The 19,021-nt window shown below is 46.4% G+C and overlaps 1 protein-coding gene across 1 annotated transcript; it reads left to right on the plus strand.

Annotated features, from left to right (window-relative positions):
* Positions 1–35: 35 nt before the first annotated feature.
* Positions 36–18,271, plus strand: STRA8 (stimulated by retinoic acid 8). Its single transcript, XM_030215450.1, has 8 exons — positions 36–362; positions 4,118–4,193; positions 6,540–6,624; positions 9,827–9,979; positions 10,707–10,995; positions 11,160–11,236; positions 14,265–14,367; positions 16,853–18,271. Exons 1-8 carry the CDS (start codon positions 183–185, stop codon positions 16,925–16,927), a joined length of 1,038 nt encoding a protein of 345 aa, XP_030071310.1. The 5' UTR covers positions 36–182; the 3' UTR covers positions 16,928–18,271.
* Positions 18,272–19,021: the final 750 nt, after the last annotated feature.

The raw sequence follows: 19,021 nt of genomic DNA on the forward strand, positions 1-19,021 counted from the left end.
GACGGCTGTTGCCTGGGGGACCCGGAGTCGGCGTCTATGCAGCAGGTGCGCGTCTGTCTCGCGCAGGAAGATTCTGTCTGGAGACAGTGGCCGCCGCGCGCCGGTTGCTGCTCCTCCCCGGGCTTCAGGCTTTGCATTTTGTATGGAAGCGGCGGCTGCTGTTGCTGCTGCGGTCCCCGTCCATGGAGGCCTCTGGAGCCCGCAGTGGCGGCAGCAGCAGCTCCCGCTCCGGAGTGAGCCCAGGACAGCAGGACGCCCCGCAGCCCCGGGCTCGCGGGGGTCGTCAGCGGGTCACTCTGGCCGGACTGTACGGCCACCTGCGAGAGGCCGTGTGCGCTGGCTCAGACAACCCAATGTCCAAGGTAGGCCGGGAGCGTCTTCTTTCAAGTGTGCATAAAAGAGGAAAAGGGATCTGCTTCCCCAGATCCCATGTTTACTACTATTTATCATTTCTATAGCGCTACAAGGCGTACGCAGCGCTGTACACCATACACAAAAAAAGCCAGTCCCTGCTCAAAGAGCTTACAATCTAGATGAGACTGCCACAGTGAAGTGGATATAGGAAGCAACTTGTGAGCACTAGTCTGCCAAAGCTGCATTTGAAGAGATCGGCACAGAGAGAATTTTATTACCTGGGCACCTACTACTACTTATCATTTCTATAGCCAGTGGCGTTCCTAGGGGCGCTGACACACGGGACGGATCGCCGATGCGCCCCGCCCCCGGGTGCAGCGCGACACCCCCCACACCAGGCGAAAGAACCCCCTCACCCCCGGGTGCATGCCACTGGGGAGGGGGGGTGCCGCGCGCCGGTCAGCGTCATTCGTTTCCATGCTCCCTCTGCCCCGGAACAGGAAGTAACCTGTTCCGGGGCAGAGGGAGCGTGGAATCGAACGACGCTGACCGGCGCGCGGCACCCCTCCCCAGCGGCGTGCACCTGGGGCGGACCGCCCCCACCGCTCCCCCCTTGGTACGCCACTGTCTATAGCGCTACAAGGCATAAGCAGCGCTGTACACCATACACAATATCTGACTGTCAAACCACTATCATGTTTTTTCACTATTACAAAATGCACATTTTCTAACAAATTCTTATACAATTCTTAAATATTTCTTACTATGATTGCTTGCTAATGTACTATCGTATTCTACCATTCATGTTACCCAAAATCCTTCTGTTATACTAAATGTATACTTTCGCATGTATTCTCACTATTCATGATGTATTGTAAGCCACACTGAGCCTGCAAAAAAAGGTGGGATAATGTGGGATACAAATGCAACAAATAATAATATACAAAAAAAGACAGTCCCTGCACAAAGAGCTTACAATCTAGATAAGGCAGGCAGACAGAACAATTAAGGGTAAGGGAATAAAGAGGTGAGGATAAAAGGACAGGGCAAGTGAGCAGTGGTTAGCACCTATCTGAAAAGGTCCAAAAAGGTGCTCCTACAGTGACCTCCAGTAGAGCACCGTGTTTCTCGCACTCATTTACGATTGCTTAGACAAAAGTATAAATGTGTGCGTGCATGCACAGTACTATAAAATAGTTATCTATATGGACTTCCATCACAACTCTGCCCCAGCAATGCCTAAACTACCCCTCGCCCCAGGAATGTCTATGAACAGTAAAAGGAGTCAGTATATTGCTATATATGCCTTATTTTTATGTGTCTACCAATGTACCATTTTTGTCTCTTTTCATGAGTCCAACATGCTTTACGCTTGAAAAAAGTGTTATAAAATTACCTCCCCCCCCTTATGTGGAGGTTGGCTTCAAAGGCTAGATATATTGTTCATGCCAACATTCTAGTATCTGAGCATTACAGAGGCGATTCTAACGTAAGAACATGAGTGTTGTCATACTGGGACTGACTTAAGGTCCATCAAGCCCAGCATCCTGTTTCCAACAGTGACCAATCCAGGTCACAACCACCTGGCAAGATCCCAAAACAGTACAATACATTTTATGCTGCTTATTCTAGAAATAAGCAGTGGATTTTCCCCAAGTCCATCTTAATAATGGCTTATGGACATTTAGGAAGCTGTCCAAACCTTTTTTAAACCCCACTAAGCTAACTGCTTTTATCACATTCTCTGGCAACAAATTCCAGAGTTTAATTACACGTTGAGTGAAGAAATAGTTCATGTCTACCCATTCCACTCCACTCATTATTTTATAGACCTCTATCATATCTCCCCTCAGCTGTCTTTTCTCCAAGCTGAAGAGCCCTAGCAGCTTTAGCCTTCCCTCATAGTGAAGTCGTCTCATCCCTTTTATCATTTTTGTCGCCCTTCTCTGTACCTTTTCTTATTCCACTATATATATTTTTTAGATGCGGTGACCAGAATTGCACACAGTATTTGAGGTGCGGTCACACCATGGAGCGATGCAAAGGCATTATAACATCCTCATTTTTGTTTTCCATTCCTTTCCTAATAATACCTAACATTCTATTTGCTTTCTTAGCCGCAGCAGCACACTGAGCAGAAGGTTTCAACGTATCATCAACGACGACACCTAGATCCCTTTCTTGGTCTGTGACTCCTAACGTGGAACCTTGCATGACAGAGCTATAATTCCGGTTCCTCTTTCCCACATGCATCACTTTGCACTTGCTCACATTAAACTTCATCTGCCATTTAGACGCCCAGTCTCGTAAGGTCCTCTTGTAATTTTTCACAATCCTCCCACAATTTAACGACTTTGAATAACTTTGTGTCATCAGCAAATTTAGTTAACTCACTAGTTACTCCCATCTCTAAGTCATTTATAAATATGTTAAAAAGCAGCGGTCCCAGCATAGACCCCTGGGGAACCCCACTAACTACCCTTCTCCATTGAGAATACTGACCATTTAACCCTACTCTCTGTTTTCTATCTTTTAACCAGTTTTTAATCCACAATAGGACACTACCTCCTATCCCATGACTGTCCAATTTCCTCTGGAGACTTTCATGAGGTACTTTGTCAAATGCCTTTTGAAAATCCTGATACACAATATCGACCGGCTCATCTTTATCCACATGCTTGTTCATCCCTTTGAAGAAATGTAATTGATTGGCGAGGCAAGATTTCCCTTCACTGAATCCATGTTGGCTCTGTCTCATTAATCCATGTTTATGTATATGCTCTGTAATTTTGTTCTTTATAATAGTCTCTACCTTTTTGCCCGCACCGACGTGAGGCTCACTGGTCTATAATTTCCAGGATCACCTCTGGAACCTTTTTTAAAAATCAGTGTTACATTGGCCACCCTCCAATCTTCCGGTACCATGCTTGATTTTAAAGATAAAATACTTATTACCAACAATAGTTCTGCAAGTTAATTTTTCAATTCTGTAACTGGGTGCCTTCATTTAGGTGCCCCAAGGCCATAAGAACATAAGAATAGCCAAACTGGGTCACACCGGTGGTCCACCTAGTCCAGTATCCTGTTTTCAACAGTGGCCAATCCAGGTCAGAAGTACCTGGCAGAAACCCAAACAGTAGCAAAATTCTATTCTATCAATCCCGGGGCAAGCAGCGGCTTCCCTATGCCTGTCTGACTAGCAGACCGTGGACTATTCGTTGAGTGAAAAAAAAAATATTTCCTCCTGTTCGTTATAAAAGTATTTCCATGTAACTTCCTTGAGTGTCCCCTGGTCTTTGTACTTTTTGAAAGGTGTAAAAAATAATTTTACGGTTACCCTGGCCATTTAAGTGATGAATGTCGTCACTTATCCAAGTGTTGACTGTGCCCCTGGACCATCCCCAAAATAGCCGGTTTTCACTTAGGCAACTAACTACTAACTTTCAACAGCAATAACCGGTTAAGTTCTGCTGAAAATTAGCGGATAGCCCCAAACTAGTGACTTAACCAGTCAGCGACCATTTCTGGCCGGTTAAATCATTTTGAACGTCAACCAGCAGAATGCTTACAGATGGGACTTGCCCAAGATACTGGCTGCCTCAGTTTTTGACTTCTCTTACTGCCGGAGCTCATAGATTCATTAGGAATTAGATAAGTTGTGATGTGGAGCTTTTGTGTTTGAAAATGCTGAATTAGTGCTTGGGTTCTTTCAGTCCTCCTTTTGGTGCTGTGTTCATTGACCTTTGACAATTTCCCCATACAGTGGCAGATTCTGCGTAAAGCGAAGCAGTACATTCAGGAACTGGAGCAGACGCTGGACAGCTTGTTGAAGATGAAAGGTATGGGATGGGGTTTGCCGGTCACAGCAGATTAATTGATCTTTGCTTGTAATACAGCTTGGCACTGGATTGGTAGCATTGATATCACACGTGGCGGGTGGCATTTTAGAAGGGAAGTCCAATTCTGAATATAGACATCCATGTCTGCTGTATTTTAACACAGGATCTGCTGACGTGCGACCTGTTCTAAAATACATGAGAAATGGACCTCCAAGTGCTGGCCACGTCCATTGTTCCTTCTAAGAGTGGGAGTCCTCCAACTACGATCATGCCCATGGTGGGGGGGGGGGGGGTGCTGTTTCACTATCGCATTTTCAATGGTGAGGGATAGAGAATGACACGGGAATAAAGTTTGTCTCCGTCCCCGCCCCATCCCCATGGGTTCTGTCTCCGTCCCCGCAGGTTCTTTCTCCGTCCTCACCCTGTCCCCGCAGGCCCTGTCTCCATCCTCGGCCCATCCCCGTGGGCTCTGTTCTCATCTGCAGAAGCCTCGAACACTTAAGATTTTATATTTAAATCTTTTTATTAAAGTCATGCTGTGAAACTGTTGTGTATAAATTACAAATAGAGAACAATAATAACAATGAGCAGCTATAATAACCCTCTTTCCCACCACCACCCTCTACCCTTCCAACCCCAACAATAGGTGATTTCTTCTATACCAAGGAATCCTAATTCACAAAATGTCCAGGGTTTTAAAATACAACCCCTTCTGTATGCCCTAGAGGGGAGAAATATGCCCTATGAAGCACTGTTATGATTTTTTAATCTGTGGATGAATACGAAGTCATCAAGAATCTCAGGATTCAGTCTAGCTCTCCTGTCTTCCACAGTCCTTCCTGCAATAGAAGATGTCTTCTCAGAAGATGTTCTGGTAGCAGGATGTACAGGATCCTCCATGCAAATATTGCTAGTTGTGGCCAGCATGTTTGCTTGTGTTTCAAAAAAATCAAAATATCATTGTCTGCATCACTCAAACATAAATAACAGTCCAGTTCATTAACAGGCTTCAAAGTAGAAAATGACACGGGGACAAAGTTTGTTCCCTGTCCCTGCGAGCTCTGTCCCTGTCCCCATCCCTGCGGTTACTGCGGTTCCCCGTCTCCGCGTCATTCTCTAGCGAGGAATAGGCAAACTCTGCAGGACTCCAAGGAACCTTCCTGTCCTTAGCAATTGAAAACACAATATCGAAGCAGCGCCCCCCACTGGCAGCAATGCAGTTGGAGTACTCCTGCTCAGGTCAGAGAGAGCAGTGGTTACGTCCAGTGTGAAGATCCGTTTTGCAAATTGAAATGTCCAAACTACAAACGGGGCAAACCAAGGGACATGGACGTCTGTGTGGCAGCGGATAAAACCTCCCTGTTATAAAATGACCATGCAGACATCTATGTTGGAGGAATAGCCTAATGGTTAGTTCAACCAGCTGGGAACCGGAGCAAACATCTGGAGGTCACAGGGTCAAATCAGATCCCACTGTAGAAGTTTGTATTGTTCTTTTCTTTTTTATATTGCGAGCCTTCCAGGGACAGAAAAATACCTGCTGAGACTTTGCTTACTCCCTCCAGTAGAATCGAAACGCCTTTCTGTAACCTGGACTTGCCAAATACCAGGCTTAAATACAGACATCCATATTTTCAGACATGGATGTCCCTTCCCCTTCTGCTGTGCAAAGTTGAACATCCATCTTTTGGCCAGACCACACCCCTTGCCATACAGACGTACAGAAGTTTTAGATGTCCATATTCTGGCTTTTTAAAATTGGGATTTTGACGTCCACGCAATATGGGCGTTTAAATGCCATTTTTCATATGTCCAAAACAGGAACAGAGCTTCTGAAATAGCCACTATAACTATTAGGGATGTGCAGGACCAAAATTTAATTTTGTTTAGTTTTCCATGTCTTTAATGGGATTTTGTGTTTCATGCAGGTTTAAAAAAATTGTTTTAATTTCAGGGCATTGTGATCAGTAATGTGCCCTATTGCCCAACACCCGCTCTCTGTTGTGCAGCAGTGTGCACTATTCTGTAATTGTGTGCTTATTGGCGGTTGACGCTAGTGAGTTATGGTGCACATTAGTGACAACACAAGAAAAAATCCTGAAAACTTTTTTTCCACGTCTTTTCGGGTTAAAAATTAATGCACATGGCTAACAGCTATAGGGGGGGGGGGGGGGGTCATGCAACAGTACATCTTGAAGGTTAAAGGGGTACCAGCAATTTAATGTTTTAAAGATCCCTACAGTAAAGCTCCTCATTCCTTTATTGGAACCCCCATCTCTAGAGGTTCAGAATAGAAGCAAAATGGAGCGTAACTGCTTTTCTGATGATTCGTCTTTCTCCACTCAGAGTCCTTTCACCTAGATGATGGAAACCCATCCAGTTTACAGGAAGTGAAAGAGGAATACATCAGCATGTTCAGCAACAGTCATGGGTAATATGCTGTTAGTAAGACATATCAGTGACTGGAGCAGCTCTCTGGCCGCTCTGAAAATGAGCTTTTAGGTCTGTGGCTACAAAGGACCTGCAGTTTCCCTGGGCAGATTTCAAATTTGCCCTCTTTGTTTATTTATCAGGAGTTTAGAATATGTAGGATATTAGTGTATTATAATTTATAAATCTACTGCAACCCTCTCTGGGGTGACTACTTGTATATTAGCAGTGTTTATCCACATAGACGTTTGTATTGCAGTATATAAAATAAAGGTGACATATGATTTGTAAAGCAAGACTTGGAGAATCAGGGAACCATATCGTTAGCTTAAAAAACAGCTGGATAAATTGAGACACTGAGTGGTAAAATGTGGACAGTAATATGTGCAGGGCCGCTGAGAGACTGAACCGGGCCTGGGGTAGGGCCGCTACCGCCCCCCTCTAAATTGTCGTCCGCTCTCCCCCCTCTCCCTGATCGCAGCTGCCACCGGAACAGAGTTGAAGTACCTTGGCTGGCGGGGATCCCGAGGCCCTGTCAGCAGAAGACGTCTTCTTCCTCCAGCGCTGACTGCCTGCCCCTGCGGCTGCTTTTTCTCTGGGGGCATGCTCGGTTTCAAAAGCGAGCATGTGCGCCTGAGAGGAAAAGCAGCCGCACAGCAATGTGCAGAAGAGCATCGCTGGAGGGATCTCCGGATCCTCCCCAGCCTCCAAGGGGGGGGGGGGGGGCGGCCCGGCGCCGGAGTTTTTTTTCCTCCTGCTCCTGTCGCGATGTTTACTAAGGAGCGTTAGCGTTTTTAACGTACCTACAATTAGCGCACGCTAACCATGTAGTCATCTTTATGGATACTGTAGGCGCATACACGGTTAACGTTCGTTAAAAACGCTAACGCGCCTATAACGCAGCTTAGTAAACAGGGCCCTAGGTTTTTAAGGACTTGGCTTGAACAAAAAAGATCTCCCTTCTTCCCCTGGGGTAAGAAATCCATGGTGGTGAGAAGGCTCTTTCCAGAACTCCAATCTGCAGCAGTCTTACCTGGTAGTGAATACTCTTCCAAATTTTCTCACCCTCCCCACAATTTACCCATCCCCCATAAGCTCTGCTTTCTTTCTAGGCCTATACATTTGCCCTCTAGCAGTACCTCTTTCCTGTCCTCAGCGCTCAAACCCCAGCCATGTATGTGTTTATTTTGTTGTATACGTGGGGCTTGGGCCCCCGTAGATTTGGCCCTGGACCCCCTGCCGACGACCCTCTCGACCCTCCCCTCCCGCCAACCCGCCATCGCCTACCTTTGCCGGCGGGGGACCCCAACCCCCGCCAGCCGAAGTCCTCTTCTTCCCGCGCAAGGCTTCCTTCTGTTTCTGACGTCCTGCATGTACAACGTGCAGGACGTCAGAAGCAGAAGAAAGCCTTGCACGGGAAGAAGAGGACCTCGGCTGGCGGGGGTTGGGGTCCCCCACCAGCAAAGGTAGGCAATGGCGGGAGGGGGGCAAAATTGATGGTGGCGGCGGGGTCGGCAATGGCGTGGGGGGGGGGTGTGTGGTGGCAATGGTGGGGGGGGGGGTCGGCGGCACCGGGGGGGGGCTAAAATGTGCCCCCTCACCTCGGGCTCTGGATCCCCCTTCTGCCGAAGTCTGGCTACGCCCTTGATAAAAGGACCCCCATGTCTTAAGGTCTACCTTACATGTATTTTTTATGATCTCAAATCTAAGTTCTAATGGGAGAGTGTTCCAGAACACAGGAGCTACATAGCTGAAAGCAGTATGGTAAGAACTATCTAGACATGACTTTGAAGTTGAGGGGACCACCAGCAAGTTAACCTGTGAAGAGCGCAGTGCTCGAGATGGCTGATAAGGAGTCAAAACTGAGCGAAGATAATATTGAATATAAGAATAGCCATACTGGGTTAGACTGATGGTCCATCTAGCCCAGTATCCTATTTCCAACAGTGGGGGGTTTGGTGGGGGGACGGGGGGGGGGGGGGGGGGGAGGGACAGTGCTTCAATATTGTGTTTTCAATCTTGCTAGGGACAGGCAGGTTCCCTGGAGTCCTGCAGAGCTTTGCCTGTCCCCTCTCACTATTTAAAATGAGATAGTGAAACAGCACCCCCCACTGGCAGAAACTGGAAGTGGACGTCTCCCAACTCAGCTTAGTGGGAACAGTGTCAATAATCAATAATTGGAGTTAACTGGTATCGCTTTAGATTTGCACACGCATTTGGCCTAGTTCACTATTTTAAAAATCTGTGCCTGAATTCTATTATAGCGTGCAAATCAAAAGGGGATGTGGCCATGGGAGGGGCATAGTCAAACGAGGTCAGGGGGCATTGTCAGAAATTATGCGCCATGTTATAGGATACTTGTTGCGCACCCAGCTGCTATCGTGGCAGGTGTAGGGTCGTCCTGCCCAAATTTGGATGCAGGAATCCGCTCTGAGCTTTGTTCCAGTGGCGTAGGTACGTGGGGCCTGGGGGGGCCTGGCCCCCCGTAGATTCGTCCCTGGCCCCCTGCTGATGACCCTCTTGAACACCCCTCCCGCCACCAACCCGCCGTCGCCACCCGCCCCGCCGCCGCATCAGGTACCTTGTTTGCTGGCGGGGGTCCCCAAACCCCGCCAGCCGAAGAGTCTTCTTCAGCGCTGGAGAGAGACTCCGGCGCCTTCGTTCAACGAAGTTCGTTGTGTGATCAGCTGTTTCTGACGCCTTACGTCCTGCACCGTGCATGTAGCTGGCGGGGTTTGGGGACCCCCACCAGAAAACAAGGTATCTGATGCGGCGGCGGGGCTGGCAGCGACGGCGAGGGAGGGTTGGTGGCGGGAGGGGAGTTCAAGAGGGTCGTTGGCAGGGGGGTCCAAAGTGGCAGCAGTGGCGGGGGGGGGGGGAGGTCGGCGGCTAAACAGTGCCCCCTCACCTCAGGTTCTGGCCCTGCCTCCCAGCGAGGTCTGGCTAAGCCCCTGCTTTGTTCTATAAAGGATCACATATTGGTACCTAATTTTGGCTGGCATTTATTGAATCCAGCCAAATGTGCGTTACAGCCACGTAAATCAAATTAATCGATCTATCACATGTGTTACTGTGATTCAGCGGCTTAGTAAATGAGGGCCAAGCTGACCTGCTCGGTGTTACAGCTGAGCTAATGCTGAGAAACTTGACTGGTCTTTCCTCCTCTGCTTGGTTTTGGTGTCCTGTGTTGCTGTCTGTTTTAGTGCTGTGCCCTCCTTGGAGCCTGTGAGTGAGAACAATGCCGCAGTCTGGTACTTGATTAAAGAATATGAGAGAGGTTCGGTGGAAGAGGATGCAAAACCAGAACCCGTCCAGTCTCCCGTCACTTCCTCTCCGGATCTGATGGAATTTGAACGGTACGTTTAAAGCGGTCATGCCTCTCCTTACGAAGGATTCTCTGATTGAATGGGGGAACAAGCAAAGTGGTCACTGACTTCCTATAAAAGGCAATTCAAATGACACATGATGATATAGTGGAATTAGAAAAGGTACAGAGAAGGGCGACGAAAATGATAAAGGGGATGGGACGACTTCCCTATGAGGAGAGGCTGAAGCGTCTAGGGCTCTTCAGCTTGGAGAAGAGACGGCTGAGGAGAGGTATGATAGAGTTCTATAAAATAATGAGTGGAGTGGAACGGGTAGACGTGAATTGTTTGTTTACTCCTTCCAAAAATACTAGGACTAGGGGGCATGCGATGAAGCGACAAAGTAGTAAATTTAATACAAATCGGAGAAAAAATTTCTTCACTCAATGTGTAATTAAACTCTGGAATTCGTTGCCAGAGAATGTGGTAAAGGCGGTTAGCTTAGCGGGGTTTAAAATAGGTGTCTGGATGACTTCCTTAAGGAAAAATCCATAGACCATTATTAAATTGACTTGGGGAAAATCCACTGCTTACATTTTATGATGCTTATCCTAGAAACATTAAGCTTTTCTGGGATCTTGCCAGGTGCTTGTGACCTGGATTGGCCACTGTTGGAGATGCTGGGCTTGATGGACCTTTGGTCTGTCCCAGTGTGGCAATATTTATGAGTGATAAGAGATGCCTTTACTAAATGTCTAATCTTGCTCTGCTGTTACAGATACCTGTATTTTTATAAACAAACAGTGGACCTGCTAGTTGAGAACCGCATCGTGTCTCCTGAAGAAGTCACCCTTCCTGTTGTCTCCAAAGCCATTTCTTACCTGTGGCAAGAACTTCCCGAGGAGCGGAGAGCCAGCATCTTGCAGTACTGCAGCCAGAGGGAGAACTCCCTGACGTGCCCCCTGCTGTCTTACCAAAAAGGAGAATGCGCCGAGGGAAGCGTAAGAGACAGTGGTGCTGACAGTCAGGAGGCCAGTGGGTCTCTGGTCTCTTCTACCTCTGAAGAGGTAAGTCATAGCCCTGTGAGAAGGGGGGAAAGTCTCTGATTTCTGAGGAAGAGGGGAGCTCTCTAGTTTAAAGTCTGAGGTTTCTCAGAGTCTCCCTGCGCTATCAATAAACTCCTGTTAGCGACGCCTGCCTGCATTTCATTGGCTTCATTTTGCTGTTGCAGATCCTTTTTGAGGATGCCTTTGATTTGGCTTCTGGTTTCCTGGACAGGGGTGAGATGCAAGGAATGTCCTGTCCCAGGTAATTCTCATAGGAAGTGTTGTATTTTATTTCCGGCCCACAGGTGCTCTGAAACACCCACCAACCCACTGTCTGTGCAGAGCTTTAAGAATTCCGCTAGTAGAGCAAATGTTAAGAGGAAAATGATAGCAGGTGTGTAACCTGAACCATTTTGTAGAAACTATTGGGCCAGATACTCAAATCAAATTATGCATTTTTCTGGCAGATGGTGGTGAACGATGTTTTAGCCACTAGCAGGGCAATATCCAGGTGCTGGCATCGAATATTTGGGTATTACTAGCCGGCACCTATCCGTGCCAATATTCAACCGTTAGCCAGGGTCGTAGCCACACCACGAGGTGGGAAGGGGCCAGAGCCCAAGGTGGGGGGGGGGGCACATTTCGGTCACTGCCCTGCTGCCCCTACTGCCGCTGCAAATACCTTGCCTGGTGGGGGTCCCCAGTCCCTGCCAGCTGAAGACTTCGTCCAGCGCTGGTCTCTGGCGCTGCCACATTGCCTGCCCTGCTCTCTCTTCCCCTCATGCCCAGCACGTTCCTGTTAGTGAAACTGAACACACTCAATTTCACTAAAAGGAGGGTTCCCGACGTAGACAATGTGTCGGCGCCACAGACCAGCGCTGGACGAAGTCTTCAGCTGGTGGGGGTTGGGGACCCCCGCTAGCCAGCCAGGGGCCCAGGGGAAATTTTTTTGGGGGGGCCCAGGCCCCCGTGACCCCACCTAGCTACGACACTGCCCTTAACTGGATAATTGCAACTGGACAAAGATAGGACTGCTGTTTTATGCAGTCCAATTTGTCCAGTTACTGAAACATAAGAGTGCTGAGTCTGTCCCCAGACCGCTCACAACATAGTTGGTTGGAGGGGATATTTGACGCTATCTGGTTAAGTACTGCACAATATTGCCAGGGGATTTAACCGGACTGGAACTTCTCCTGCCCAGTTAAATCACTTTCAAGTATCGACTCTTGAATGGATAGTGCTGTAGCAGTCGCCAGTCACAGTTGTGTTCAGCAGTGATAGTGAAATGGCAAGTGCGTCTCGATATTTGAGTAGAGATAAGCACCTTTATATGCTCTCTAGCCTGGCTGAATAAAATATAGGATTTTGAGCATAGGGCATGTGTTCTGTTTTCACTGCTCAGAGCAGGTAATGTCTGTGCATTAGTGGAAGAGTGTGGCAGGAGTAAACTCTGTTATGGGCTTTGATCTCCTGAAATGAAAGTAGGGGAGGACCAGAAAACTTGATAATTGACAAAAACACCAATAATAAAAGGACCTGACATGGGATGTACATTTTATGATGCAAACGTATACAATTTCAAAACAGGACAAAGTATAATTTATCCAAAAGTTGTTGTTTTTTTTAAGGGGGACAAAACATACATGCTGGATTGGTTATTACTCTATTTACCATTAACTTTCTCTTTGCTTCATGTACAATTTCTCATTCATAACACATTTTCTAAATGTTAAACATCCATAGTTATCCCAGTATGTTTATGATACTGTATTGTAAAATTAGAATTTTACAACAAATTACTTTCTTATGCATTATTCTTTGTTATGTATTCTATACTGTTTCTTGTAAGCCATGCTAAATATAGCTCTCAAGGATGTTTAAGACAAGGCATGAATCAAGTTTTTCTATAAATATGTTACAAGGGAAACAAGACACGTTAAAATAATGTGAATGTATACATGAGTGAATAATTAAATGTATTTATAAAAGACTTTTGTATAATCAGAAACTCATCACGTAAAGTTACATGGGACACAAAGGTCCTTTAGTATTAATGAAATATTGTCACATGTTTAGCATGTATCTATCCCCCTTAAAAAAAAATGTGGATAAATTATACTTTGTCCTTTTTTGAAATAGTATATGTTTGCATCATAGAATGTACTTGTATTTTTTTTAAATTTTGTGTATCTATTGTTTGTAATTTTGTATATTTATTGTTGTTTCATTTGTTTTTAATTCTATGTATTTATTTAAAAAATTTTTTTGGATAAATTATACTTTGTCCTGTTTTCAAATAGTATATGTTTGCATCATAGAATGTACGTGTATTTTTTTTAAATTTTGTGTATCTATTGTTTGTAATTTTGTATATTTATTGTTGTTTCATTTGTTTTTAATTCTATGTATTTATTTAAAAAATTTTTTTGGATAAATTATACTTTGTCCTGTTTTCAAATAGTATATGTTTGCATCATAGAATGTATGTGTATTTGTTTTTAATTTTGTATATTTATTGTTGTTTCATTTGTTTTTAATTCTGTATATTAAAATTTTTTTTTTGGATAAATTATACTTTGTCCTGTTTTGAAATAGTATATGTTTGCATCATAGAATGTACGTGTATTTGTTTTTAATTTTGTATATTTATTGTTGTTTCATTTGTTTTTAATTCTAAGTATTTGGTTTGGTTTTAGAGCATTTGTGACCTCTGAGGCAGGTGGTTCTCCTCCGAAACACGGTCCCTTAAGAACATAAGTCCCTTGTTGGATCCTTTTATTACTGGATGTTCTTTGGTCCTTCCCTACTTTCATTCCAGGTGCTTTCTCCTTCCCTTTGTTCAAAAGAGGTTTGGCCAAGTTCCTGGAGGAAAAGTTATTTAAGAATTACTAGCTTAGATGCAGGAGAGCCATTTCTTACTCTCAGAAATGAGTTATAAGAAATTCTAGTTTTTGGGATCCACTGGGTACTTGCAATCCACAATAGCTACTGTAGGAGGCAGGATGCTGGGTACAGTGGACCCTGGGTCTGACTCAGCATGACGTCTTGTATGCTCTGAACTTGATTACATCGGGGCCTGTGTTGGTCTCATTACTGGAAGACGAGAGGCGATGGAAGTCAGGACTGGGTGAATTAGCAAAAGGTATTAATTGTTAATTTTGTCAGCCTCATTTTTCAAAACATTAGCATTCAGCCAACCGTATAACACTGTGAAATGTAAGAAGTCAAAGCAGAAAACGGACCAGGAAGGATTTTTTTAGCGAGTGTATTGTTTTCTATCCTTTTGCCAGCTCGGCGTGCGAAGGTTGTACGTGGGAGATGCATAAGGAAGGCTGCTTCATGTACAGGCAGATCGTCACTTTCCTAAGCACGCACCTCTGTGCAGTTCCTCAGGTTAGTCGTGACCAGGGAGGAATTTTATTTGGCTATCACTTGTAATTGGCAGTCGAATTGATTGAATTAGCTACATGAGGTTTTATTTAATACTAGTAAAAAAAGCCCCGTTTCTGATGCAAATGAAACGGGGGGCTAGCAATGTTTTCTTCTGTGTGCAAGTGGGAGTGTGTGTGTCCCTGCCCTCTGGCCTCTCTCCTCTCCCCCCTCTGAGTCCTTCACTGTTACAGAGCCAGCGATTTGATTTCCTGCTCTGCTGTTTTCCTTCACTGACTGTGTTACAGAGAGGGCGGGGCAGACACTCATAGGGAAACCGGATATCTCACCCCCTTCACACTTCCGGCTGGAGGCTTCATAGAACGTTGGTGTTGCCTTTTATATAGAGAGATCTTCTAGCCATGACCATTTTATCATTTCTTTAAGGCACATAAACAAATTGCTTTGCCCTCAAAGGCCCTTTTACTAAAGCAAGTTTGATTGTGCACTTAACATGCTTTAATTCAGGAAATTAATGCATGTCAAGGGAAAAACTAATGCAGTACCTGGGTGGGGGGGGGGGGGGTGCCCAGCATGTAACCTGCAATTATTTATTTATTTAAAACATTAATAGGCGGGTTACAAAAAAAACAAACACAATAATCAAATGAAATCACATACAAACAGCATAATAATCATACAACTATCACATCATCATAAAATAGAGAAACATGAAATTAAAACCCTAAGTTACCACATTGAAATGCCCATTCGCGTGCTGTACTCGGCTTGCGTTAGTGTGGAAGCACTTAGCGCCGGATTCAGCGAATGGCTCCAGGAAAAGTCAGCGCTCAGGGCTGTTCTATGAGCCACCTTTCTAGAATAGCGCCTAGTGGGGCATTCGCGTGCCCAGTTTTGGCCGCGAGGACTTATGCCAGCTGATAACCTGATGTAAGTCCTGGCACCCAACTTGGGCGCACGGCCTCCAAATTCTGTAAAGCTGTGTGTAATTCATTGGAACGCCCCCCCTGACCCGCCCACGCCCCTCCCATGGCCACATCCCCTTTGGTGCTTGGGTGCAGGGCAGCGCTCCGGGCAGCAAAGAGGGGGCTCTTTCCTGCCCCAAAGAGGTCACTAGACCACCAGGGCAGTAGAGTAAGGGAACGGGGGTGACGGGGAGGGGAGTGGAGGTGACAGGGTGTGTGACAGGGGGAGGGGACTATATGACAGGGGGCTGTGCGAGGGTGTGAAAGGGGGTGGGGTGGGGCAGGGCATGTGTCCTCTTTTTTGGGGGACCAAATATGGTAACCCTACCTGTGCTATGACTAGAACGTGGGTTTCCCACACACTAAGGCCACTTTGAGCACGGCTGTAAAATGGCAGGCATTTTCCATTTTTTTTTTTTTTTTGCAATAATGGCCACACACTAATTATCCCTGCATGCTGCATCCCAGAATGCACTGGGCAGGGACTGGGTGCCGCCATTTTGAAAGCGGGGGCACCAAGGCAGGAGGGAGGAGCTGTTGCTCCTGCTCTCCTGCCCAACTATTTTAAGGTACCGGGGGTGGGAGGGGGGGTCGCTAGACCACCAGAGTCAGTTGCTTTTTTAGGGGGGGGGGGGGCGATCCACTGGACCACCAGGAAGTTTTGTCAGGGGGGTTTTGGGAGGCATCGGGGGGATGTGCGGTCCACTGGCCCACCAGGGAAATTTGTCGGAGGGGATTAGAAGGTGGGGGGGGGGGGCAGGAGGCATTGGGGTCCACTAGACCACCAGGGAATTTTGTCGGTGTGCTGGGGGGGGGGGGGAGGTTGGGGTCCGGTGCATTGTAACTGTCAAATTTATTTGACAGCTTGAACTCTCAAACAGTTAGCAATGCACAAAGGGGGATCCTTGCAGCTCATTGTGCATCGGTGCCTCGGTCAGTGCCCCCCACCCAACCAACCAGCTCTGCCCACCATCATATAAAAGTTCTTGCATTGGTTGCCAGCTTTTGCTCAGCCAGCAGCAGCCCCTTCGCATCTTTCCTCACTCTGCTTACATTCCTATTCCTTCTCAACTTCCCCTCTCCCCTCCTTCTCCCCCAAGACACTCTGGGCCCCAAGCAGAACTCCCCCTCCCCGCCAACAACACTTGTAGCTCAGTCCCTCCTTCATTATCCTATCACAGTCTCTGCATTGGAAGGGAGAGGATTGGACAGCTGTAGAGGGCTAAACTCTGAAAAATATCCAGACACTTTTAACTATCCTTCTGGTTTTGAGTCAGTTAATTTATAAATCTGAAAAACTCACACATTGTCAATCGTAGCCTCCTGAGTCCTGAGCACATCTGACAGCCCCCCCCCCCCCCCCTTCCCACAAAACCTTTGGGTCCTAGACACATGCGTAGTTTGCCTGTCTTAATCTGGCCCTGGAAGCGTTACAGACTACAGACCCCAGAATGCTCTTGGCTCAGGACAGCGGGAAAGAAAGGAAGCTGTGCAAAATAACATGCATTTCTGATGTTTTACAGGACATGGGACTTCAGTTTGATTATGAGACAGTGATGCTGCGTTGTACAGAAACTTTTGATGATGAAGATTTGTAGATAAGCACCATGCAACAAGCTGTCTCTCTCTCAATGCTGAAATAATTCTGTTAATATCCCCCCCTTTCCCCTTGCAGAATGGATTGTTTCAAAGTTTTTACAACTGTGTTTTTTTGTGGGACTCTGAGGCCCACGTGTTTTATGGTGAATGAGGCCAACAGACTGCAGTGCTCAAAATTTGAGCAGTGCCTGGATACGTCCAGGAGCCCAGGTCTGGCTCTGAGAACAAACTTATATATACATTTACAAAGGGAAAGCGTATTTTAGGAAATGCAGAAGGCCCTATCCAGGGGATATGCAAGTCCTGTGTCATTCATACCTACTCAGTTAACACTGGGAAAATTTTGTCCATTTTTTTTCCCACTAGTGCTGCACAGCGAATACAGCATGAAAAGCTCAGGATGTGTTTTGGTAATCAGCTAGAAATAAACAGCCCAAGACTCACATTCTCTTTTCAGGCTTCACTGACTGTTTTACACTGTGACTGTCACCAGAGGGACACTTAGGTGGATATCTGAACTGGAGGTCAAATATCTTTATGCATAGGTATTCCAGCCCCAGTCTTTAGGGAGCACAACAGATCAGGTATCCTCTACAAATTCATCCCCCTCCATTTGTAAATGTGTTGGATTTTTGTATTATTTCATAAAGTACAAAGAGGCTGCAGTGAAGAATAAGGAAGTATTCTTTACTGTTTGCATTTCTTTCTTAGGACCTGGGATTCCAGGCCCGTCATGCTCATTAGACAGTATTTCCTGTCCATAAACATGCCGACTAAAAAGAAAAAACAGTTTAGTTCCCCAGGAAGAAGTATCACAATTGAGGGAGTTTATTCTGTTCACTCTGTACTTAACACCCTTTTTTTAACTCAACAGTCTAACTCAGCAATTGGGTACTGGGGGGGGGGGGGGGGAATGCAGTCAAATCTGCACCCTTCCTCCACCCCCTCTACTCTAGGGTAGAGAGTTGCACGGGACAGAAATCTAACTCATTCCTGAGAAAATCTAACCGTCTCCACCCATCCCTGTGAGAATCTAATTTAATGCCAATTGATTACAACTCATCCAGCCTACTGGTAACAGTTATAGGAAGGGTGCAGGGTTGTTTTTTTTTAAAACCTACACAATAAACCATAAGACTTGCAGCTCTGATGTCCATGGATACAGTCAGGCACTGCAAACACCACAGGGCAGTGGGATGTAAGTCTGAAGCCAGGACTGGCCAAGCACGTCACTCCTGGACCAGAGTAATTTGGCAGACCTCTGTTGGCTGTAGACCAGTGTTTCCCCAAGTCCCTTGCCAGTCGGGTTTCAAGATGTCCACAACGAATATGCACGAACTTGATTTACATACGCTACCTCCATTATATGCAAATCTCTTTCATGCATATTATTGTGGATATCCTGAAAACCTGACTGGCAAGGGGGTAGTCCAAAACCGGACTTTGGGGAAACACTGGTCTAGACTAGGGGTTCTCAACCCAGTCCTTGGGCACCTGGTTTTCAAGATATCCACGATGAACGTTGATGAGATAAATTTGCATGCACTGCCTCCACTGTATGCAAATTTTTTTTTTAACTTTGAATTTTTATTGAAATAACATTTCAAACATAATAATGAGCCATTGGCTCCAGCATATGACATTGCAACAAATGAATTTTTATTTTAACACTAGGAAAAAAGGCCCGTTTCTGACACCAATGAAACGGGCGCTAGCAAGGTTTTCCTCGGAGTGTGTGTGAGAGTGAGTGTGTGATAGAGAGAGAGTGAATGTGTGAGTGTGTGTGACAGAGAGAGTGAGACTGTATGCGAGTGTGTGTGAGAATGAGAGTGTGTGCCAGGGGCCCCCTCCCTCCCTGCCTCCCAGTTTCAGTGTCCGGCCAGCCCCCCTTCCAAGTTCAAGAGTCCGTCCTCCCTCCCACCCCACCCACCCACCCATCCAGTTCCTGGGTCGTTGCCCCCCCCTCTCCCCCTCCCTCCCAGTTGCCTGGCCCGCCTTCCAAGTTCCAGAGTCCGCCCCCCCCTCCAAGTTACAGAGTCCCCCTCTCACCCTCCCCCCCCCTCACGAACCCCTCAACAACTTATTCCCCCAAC

Source organism: Microcaecilia unicolor, chromosome 9, assembly GCF_901765095.1.
Source record: "Microcaecilia unicolor chromosome 9, aMicUni1.1, whole genome shotgun sequence".
Classification (NCBI taxonomy): domain Eukaryota; kingdom Metazoa; phylum Chordata; class Amphibia; order Gymnophiona; family Siphonopidae; genus Microcaecilia; species Microcaecilia unicolor.